The sequence below is a fragment of the Anser cygnoides genome, chromosome 23 (assembly GCF_040182565.1).
Source record: "Anser cygnoides isolate HZ-2024a breed goose chromosome 23, Taihu_goose_T2T_genome, whole genome shotgun sequence".
Classification (NCBI taxonomy): Eukaryota; Metazoa; Chordata; class Aves; order Anseriformes; family Anatidae; genus Anser; species Anser cygnoides.
This window is the reverse complement of record NC_089895.1, coordinates 2,324,099-2,331,578: the sequence shown is the minus strand read 5'-3', so window position 1 is coordinate 2,331,578 and position 7,480 is coordinate 2,324,099. Positions and strand designations below refer to the sequence as shown.

Below are 7,480 nucleotides of genomic sequence, written 5' to 3'. Positions count from 1 at the left end.
GTGACTTCCCCGCCGAGCCGACTTCTCCCTTGTGCCTCCCGTGGGCCTCCCATGGGAGTGTCGCGGGGGCACGAGAGGCACAGAAATGGGGACAGGAGAGAAGGGAGACGGCACGTAGCGCTGAGCAGGGGTGCCAAGGGGCTGTCTGAAACACGGGAGCGCATCGGGGCAAGACCGGAGCTCTGCGCGAGTGGCAGGCGATGCTCGTGGGCATGGGGCACCGCAGCACACGCCGCGGGCGATCCCCCGGCGCCCTGGGGCAGGTTTTGGGGGGGATCCAGGGGACCCCAAACGCCACCTTCCTCCATCCCTGCCCCTTAGCGTCGGGACAAGGCGCGGCCCCGCGTGCTGCGGGCGTGGATGCGGGTCCCCTGCGGGCGGATGCCGGGGACCGGAGCCCCCCCCCGGCGGCTCTCCCCCACCTCCGATCCCACCCCCGGGGGGGGTCCGCGGGGGGCAGGGGGCGTCGGGCTGCGGGGCGGAGCGGGGCGGAGCGGGGCGGCCATCCGGGCACCATGGCGGCGGAGGAGCTGGCGGAGAGGCTGGGCCGGCGGCTGGGGATGCAGGAAGGAGAAACGGAGCAGCAGCGGCGGCGGCACGAAGCGGAGCCGGGGCCGGGGCCGGGGCCGCTCCCCCCGGGCAGCCCCGCGGGGAGGGCGGGGGGCGCCGAGGGGTCCCCCGGGGGGGGCCGCCGCCTCTTCAGCCCCGCGGCGGAGTTCCGCGAGTTCTCCCGGCGGCAGCTCCGCGACATGGAGCGGCTCTTCCGACAGTGAGTTGGGGAGAAGGGGGGGGGGGGAGGGTCCCGGGAAGGTCCCCCCCCAGCTGCTGCCTGCTGCGGGTGTCTCTGGAAGCCCCCGCTTCCTTGCAGGAGGCACCCCCGGGATCCCCCCCCCCCCGTCCCATCCCGGCTGTAGGTGCTTGGGGGGGACCCTGGAAGCCCCCCAGCCCTTGCAGGAGGGGACCCCCAGCTCCCCCGTTCCTCGCAGCCCCCCTCCTTGGCTCCCTGCAGGAGCAGCCCGTGGGGTGACCCCGGTTCCGTGCAGGAGGGGATCCCCAGGCCCCCCCCCTTGGCTCCTCACGGGAGGGGTTCCCGGTACCCCCTGTTCCCTTGCAGGAAGCCCCCAACCCTAAAATCCTTGCAGCGAGGTACCCGTGCACGCAGCCCCCACCGTGTCCCTGGAGGCGGGGGGGGGCACCCCAAAACCTTGCAGATGAAGCCGGGGATGGGGACAGAGGTGCAAACGTGCTCCTGCCACAGCGCCCCGGGGGGAGGTGGGGGCAGCGCTCCCCCAGCCGCACCAGGACCCCCAGGACCTCTGCCCTGCCTGCGCGCACGGGACCGGGCTGCAGCAGCAGGTCCTGAGCGGGCAGGTGGCACGTCCTCGGGGTCCCTTGTCGTGCCGCGTGTCCCCACGCACGGCGAGGCGCGATGCCGCAAGCGTGGGTCTGTGAGCTCAGGCCCCTGCTGCACTGCCCTGGGTCAGCAGGAGCCAGCGACGGGGGAAGCTGGCGGCAGGTGCGGAGGTCTGGAAATTTCCAGGGGAAAACGGGAGCTGCGGCAGCTCTGAACCCAGCTCTGACAGGCCCAGGGGGTGTGCGAGTAGCCGGGAGCGAGCGGGACAGCTCGGAGCATCCTGCAGCACCTGGCGGGTGCTGTGCGCAGGCATCGCGCTCTCCCGGAGCACGGGAATGTCCCGGGAGTGTTGGAACGGCACTGCCAGGCGCGTGCCTGTGCGGCGCTGCCCCTTGTCCTAGCCAGCACCAGGGATAAATGGTGCTGTGAGCTGAAAAGCAGAGCCAGCGTGCTGCGCAGCATCGCTCGAGCCACGCTGAGTGCCAGGCGAGGACGAGGAGGAGGAGGAGGGCACGGAGCTGCTGCCCCCCGAAGCACAAGGCAGGGCTGGGGTGTGGACACGGGCAGCCCCACGGCGTCCGGGTGTGCTCTGGCCGGGGCTGGCGCAGCAGATGGCAGCGGCGCGGGGTCTGTCGGTGGAGCCGCGGGCGGCAGCCAGACGTGTGTGCTCGCACGCGCCGCAGCGAAAGGAGCAGCGCGGGAGGTGGGAGGAGAGGCAGCGGCGGCGGCCGCGTGGCCGGGGAAGCTGTGAGCAAGGCGGGGGGGGTCCCCAAGGGGAAGAACGTGGGGTAGGGGCAACGGCCGGGCTGCGGAGCCAAGCCCCGGCCACGCTGCACTCACTGCAAATGCGCCACGTGAGCGGTTTGTCCTTTCTCCCCCCTTTCCCTGTTGTGTTAGAAGGATTGCGACACGGGAGAGGATGCAAAGCCCACCCCACCGGATGCAGAAATGCACGTTCGCTGCGGTGGCCGCGGCCGGGGGCTCGCTTTGGAGCAGCAGAGCTCGCCAACCCCCCGCTGCCACCAGAGCTCGGAGGAAGAGAGCGTGAAGGCTTTGTGCCCCCCAGGCCAGCTCGTAGCGGTGCATGAGAGAAAACGGGCTGCAGCTGTGCTCAGAGCCGAGCAGACCGCGGCAGCGAGGGGACAGATGAGTCACAGCCCCACGGAGCTGCCTGTCGTGCTGAGCGCCGCCGCGCATAGCAGCCGCGTTTCCTGCAGCCTTAGAAGAGAGAAGTCAAGAAAAGCCCTGTGAGGTGTCTCCAGCGCTGCTCCGGGCGAGGCGTCAGCCCGGCACGCTGGCGGGGGGGGCTGCGGTGCGTTGTGCCTGCTCCCCTCTCCTCCTCCACCTTCGCGTTGTGCCCCGCAGAGCCCCGTGTGGCGAGGCAGCGTTTCCTGGGGGCCTCAGTGCCTCCCTCCCGTGGGCCGTGCAGCGAGGAGGGGAGCGGTGCCTGCAGCACACGGGGTTCATCCCGTGGTCCTGTGCAGCGCTGGCTGCGCGCTTGGCAGCATCCCCGCAGGTGCCGGTGCCAGGAAGCGCGCTCGATGGGCAGGAGGAGCGAGGGAGCGCTGAAGACGCTCCTGGGGGCTGTTAGCGGTCGGGTGGAGGCGGCGGCGGTTTGGCGAGGCAGCCCGACGCCACGGCCGAGCTGGCAGGGAGCGATACGGTGCGATGGGGCTGTGCTGCTGGCCCGCAGGTACGACGCGGGGAGGGACGGCTTCATCGACCTAATGGAGCTGAAGCTGATGATGGAGAAGCTGGGAGCGCCGCAGACGCACATTGGCCTGAAGAACATGATCAAGGAGGTGGACGAGGACCTGGACAGCAAGCTGAGCTTCCGCGAGGTACGTAGCAGGGCTGGGTGGCCGGGAGGTGAGCCCGGGCTGTCTCGTTGCAGTCCCTGCACACTTGGGTAGGGGAGAGGCAGCTGGGAGCTGGCGGTGACGGGGACAACCCGCTCTGTGTCGCAGTTCCTGCTGATCTTCCGCAAGGCGGCAGCAGGCGAGCTGCAGGAGGACAGCGGGCTGCACGCTCTGGCCCGGCTCTCCGAGATCGACGTCTCGACGGAGGGCGTGAAGGGAGCCAAGAGCTTTTTTGAGGCCAAGGTAAGGGCCGCAAGCCACACTGAGGGCTGGTGGGGGGGTCGGGGACCTCTGCGGACGTGCAGCTGCCCCCAGGCGCAGGCCATGACGGAGGCCAGCCGCTTCGAGGAGGAGATCAGAGCAGAGCAGGAAGAGAAGAAGAAGCAGGCGGAGGAGCTGAAGCAGAGGAAGGCGGCATTCAAGGAGCTGCAGTCCGCCTTCGCGCAGTGACCGCGGGTCAGCGCCGTGCCGGAGGGACGTAGCGGTGCTGGGGGAGCCTCGTGCAGGAGGAGTCGTGCCTGGCTGTCCCTGCCGTCCCCTGCCATCCCCTCTCCCCCGAGCGGCGCTCGTCCCCTGGGTGTCGTCGTGTCTTGCATGCGCCGTGATTTGGGCCGGGCTGGGTGCTGTGCCGCGGGTCGGTGCCCATCGGCGTCGCTGCGTGCGCGGCGCGCTGGTGGCACCGGGAGCGGGGCGAGCCCCCGGGGCCGACCTCTGCGGCAGCGGAGCGAGGGCCGGCGGAGTCGTTGTCTGCGTGTTCAGTGTCGCTGTATCCTCTGTGCGAAGCGGGCAAGCGCCTGCCCCTACGTGACCCTCAGGGTCAGAGCGGAGGCGGCCTTGTGTCCTCTCAGATTCTGTTTATTTTGGTAAAAGATGTCCGGAAAGGCCGCCGCAGGGCGGAGAAGCTTTATTTTTTTGTGTTCGTCTTCTAAGCAGCCCGAAGGGAAAGCGCTCCAGCGAGCGGTGTCTCCCGTAGCTCGACCGCTGTTCCTTTGGGGAAGGGTTGTACCGGTGACCGTAATGTCCAGGGCGGTGTTTGTCTCAGCTGCTCCTTCCAGTCCGTGGCACGGGTGTGTGTTGTGTCTTTTTTTTTTTTTTTTTTTTTTAAATCCCAAATAAAGATTATATTTCCTAAGTCTTGCAGCTGCCTATGCCCAGGGGACGGTGGGGAGCCGGCTGCATGGTGGGCGTTTAGGACGGTGGGAGAGGGCTCCGGGAGCACTGTGGGGAGGGGAGTGGCACCCCCGGCGTCCCCACTTGACTGTGGACCGGTCGTAGCCCCCCCCCGTGACGAGGCGAGCGTGGGTGCCACGTCCACCCCATGGGACGGAAGGGTGCGCGCAGGACAAGTGCATCCGTTCCCAGGAGGGCTTGGGCCGCCCCGATAAGACCTCCCGAAATAGCCTGGGGGGCACGCAAGCAGCCTGTGCTGCTGTGGGACATCTGCCACCTGCCACCAGAGGGACGCCGGGGCACAAGGCCGGGCGGTGGCCCTGAGGCGGCACGGCCGTGCTATAAGAGCTGGGGGTGCCTCGGTCCTGCCGCACCACGACCGCGACCATGCTGGGGGCTCTGTGTCTTGCTGTGCTGCTGGGCTACGGTGGGTGAGGAGCCGGGGCCGGGGGGAACAGCATGTCCCACCCGTGTCCACTAATGTCCCCCCCCCCCGTGGTCACTAATGTCCCCGTTCCGGGTGTCGCGCAGCCTACGGATGCGGGCAGCCGGCCGTGCCGCCCCAGCTGGGCGCCCGCGTGGTGGGCGGTGAGGATGCCGTTGCCCACAGCTGGCCGTGGCAGGTAAGGGGCAGGGGCTGTGGCACCAACACCGGGAACCCGTCCTGGGGCTGGGGGAGTGGGGAAGGGGCGGCCGGCTACCTGCCCCCACGCTGCGCCTGTGCCCTCCCAGATCTCGCTGCAGTACAGCCGCAACGGGGGCTGGAGCCACACGTGCGGTGGGACCCTCATCGCCCCCAGCTGGGTGCTGACGGCCGCCCACTGCTTCAGGTGGGTGATGGGGAAGGGACTGGGGGGGGGACCCAGGTGCTGCTGCCGCTGATCCCCGCTCCGTGCTGCCGGCAGCTCGAGCCTGACGTACCGCGTGGTGCTGGGTGAGCACGACCTGACCGCAGAGGACGACGGCGCCGTGGTGGCGGACGTGGAGAAGTTCATCGTGCACGAGAACTGGAACTCCTACTTCATCATGTAGGAGAGGGTGATGGCAGCTGGGAGGGAGGGGGCTGTGACCCCGTGCCGGGGTGGCGGTGGGGTTTCGCCGGTTCCCCCCCTTCCTCTCCACGCGGCTTCTTGCAGCAACGACATCGCCCTGATCAAGCTGACGCAGCCGGTGCAGGAGAGCGCCAGCATCCAGGCAGCCTGCTTGCCGCCCAGCGGCCTGGAGCTGCCCAACGACTACCCCTGCGAAGTTACCGGCTGGGGACGCCTCTGGAGTAAGCATGGGGCGGCCATGGGGCGGGGGGGGGGATAAATGGGATGGGGACCGGGCGCCGCGGGTGCGAGGCGAGGCTGTCGTTGCAGCGAACGGGCCCCTGGCTGACGTCCTGCAGCAGGCGCTGCTGCCGGTGGTGGACTACAGCACCTGCTCGCAGGCCGACTGGTGGGGCGGCCTGGTGCGCACCTCCATGGTGTGCGCGGGCGGCGACGGCGTCGTCTCGGGCTGCAACGTGAGTGTGGGCAAAGCGGGGAAGGCTGGCGACCCCCTGGAGGGGGGGGGGGGGAAGCTGCGGGGCGTGCCGGCGGTAACGCTGTGCCGTGCCTGGGCAGGGGGATTCAGGCGGCCCCCTGAGCTGCCAGCGCGACGGGCTCTGGGAGGTGCACGGCATCGTCAGCTTCGGCTCCTCCTGGGGCTGCAACACGTACAAGAAGCCGACCGTCTTCACGCGGGTGTCTGCCTACATCGACTGGATCAACGAGGTGGGTGCCTGGCCCCCCGGCGAGGCTCCCCTGCTGTTGGGGTCTCCCTCGTCGTCACCCAGCCGCGGGTCTGACCCTGGGGCCTCTCTCTTGGCTTCGGCAGAAAATCAGTGCCAACTGAGGACGTGCGGCCGGTGTCGCCTACCGTGGAGCTTCGGGCGTGCAATAAAGAGAAATAACCGGCTTCGTTTGGCCCTCTGGTTACTGGGTGGGGTGGATGGGGGCTCAGTGAGGCAAGCCCCAGACCTGTGGGGAGCAGGGGGCTGCAGGCGTCAAGTCTGTCCCGGCATTTTAGGGTGGGAGAGGCCAGGCTGGGGCTGGGCTGGCTCTGGCCCCCAGGGGCTGCGGGGGATCCAGCGAGGGCCCCAGAGGTGCGCTGGTCCCCCAGGGCAGGGGCTGCACAGTGGCAGCCAGCTGGGGCACCAAACACTGCGGGGGGGTGCTGCTGATGCAGGTGGGGTGGTCGTGCCCGGTGTGTCCCCAAAAGGGCTCCTTGGGATCCTTGTGCCAGGGCCAGCCCCTGATCCCTGTGCCTTTGTCCCTGGGCTTTTGTAGGAGAAATAATATTACAGGAAAGATAACTTAAATACTTCACACGGAAATTATGTGATGCTGTTTTCAACGGTATGTACCTAAAGAAGCATGGACATGGTAATGAAATAGCACGTGTATTCTGCGTTCCACGGCAGCACCGAGGCCCCTTCCCCTCCACACGTGTGGTTCTCGCCCCAGAGCAGGTCGTGGGGAAGGCGCAGCCTCCCAGAAGGGGTGCGAGCAGCTGCCGTTGTCCCGTCGGTGTCAGCCCCGTCAGCATCAGCTCCCCAGACCCAGTGACGTGCCCATGCAGCTCCCCAGCACCCCGGGTGGCCGAGCCCTGGGGCGTTGGGCAGCCGTCGAGGCACAGCCAAAAACACCCCGGGACTGCGGTGTGAGCGCCACGGGGCCCTGACAGGTTTGGGGTGGCTGGTGTGGCGGGCAGTGCTGCGGGTGGAGCCCTCTCACCTTGCTGTGGCACGCGCCTGGCACGGCAGGGAGACGGAAAGAAGCGGCCCACTTTGCCCTAAAAGTAACGTTTATAACAGAAGCAGTTTTAAGTATTAAATCTGTTTTATTTAAGACCGAACATCAACTGTATAATTGCCCACAAATACCATTTAAAAGTATAAACTACTAAACTATCAGTAGGTAGCAAACATACAGACAGTAAGAGTAATAAAAAGTACTTTCTAGAAAGTACAAGCTGCTAGGTAACTATAGTACGCTGCAGTGTAGATAGGCATATATACGTAGGTAACTTTAATACTCTAGAATACACTATTCCAGTTATCTACTCAGAAAAC

The 7,480-nt window shown here is 67.3% G+C and overlaps 2 protein-coding genes across 4 annotated transcripts; both read left to right on the top strand.

Annotated features, from left to right (window-relative positions):
• Positions 1-75: 75 nt before the first annotated feature.
• On the top strand, positions 76-4,331 carry EFHD2 (EF-hand domain family member D2). Of its 3 annotated transcripts, none has more exons than XM_048067310.2 (4): positions 76-259; positions 3,048-3,195; positions 3,322-3,456; positions 3,529-4,330. In XM_048067310.2, exons 1-4 carry the CDS (start codon positions 201-203, stop codon positions 3,661-3,663), a joined length of 477 nt encoding a protein of 158 aa, XP_047923267.1. In that variant the 5' UTR covers positions 76-200; the 3' UTR covers positions 3,664-4,330. The 3 variants fall into 3 exon arrangements, with proteins under 3 accessions (XP_047923267.1, XP_047923266.2, XP_047923268.1); XM_048067309.2 differs by lacking the exon at positions 76-259 and adding an exon at positions 320-769 and having other exon boundaries at positions 3,529-4,331; XM_048067311.2 differs by lacking the exon at positions 76-259 and adding an exon at positions 874-2,870 and having other exon boundaries at positions 3,529-4,328.
• Positions 3,808-6,324, top strand: CTRC (chymotrypsin C). The gene is made up of 9 exons (XM_048067635.2): positions 3,808-3,814; positions 4,239-4,280; positions 4,915-5,006; positions 5,116-5,213; positions 5,289-5,411; positions 5,520-5,656; positions 5,745-5,890; positions 5,991-6,140; positions 6,244-6,324. The coding sequence occupies exons 1-9, from the start codon at positions 3,808-3,810 to the stop codon at positions 6,259-6,261; spliced, it is 813 nt and encodes a 270-aa protein (XP_047923592.2). The 3' UTR covers positions 6,262-6,324.
• Positions 6,325-7,480: the final 1,156 nt, after the last annotated feature.

Bases quoted from the DNA above. Each gene is read 5' to 3' on its own strand.
- EFHD2 (XM_048067309.2), top strand. From the start codon at position 516: ATGGCGGCGGAGGAGCTGGCGGAGAGGCTGGGCCGGCGGCTGGGGATG. The intron at 3,196-3,321 runs GTACGTAGCAGG...TCTGTGTCGCAG, and splicing joins GCAAGCTGAGCTTCCGCGAG to TTCCTGCTGATCTTCCGCAA. The intron at 3,457-3,528 runs GTAAGGGCCGCA...AGCTGCCCCCAG, and splicing joins AGAGCTTTTTTGAGGCCAAG to GCGCAGGCCATGACGGAGGC.
- CTRC (XM_048067635.2), top strand. The intron at 5,007-5,115 runs GTAAGGGGCAGG...GTGCCCTCCCAG, and splicing joins CCCACAGCTGGCCGTGGCAG to ATCTCGCTGCAGTACAGCCG. The intron at 5,657-5,744 runs GTAAGCATGGGG...CTGTCGTTGCAG, and splicing joins CGGCTGGGGACGCCTCTGGA to CGAACGGGCCCCTGGCTGAC.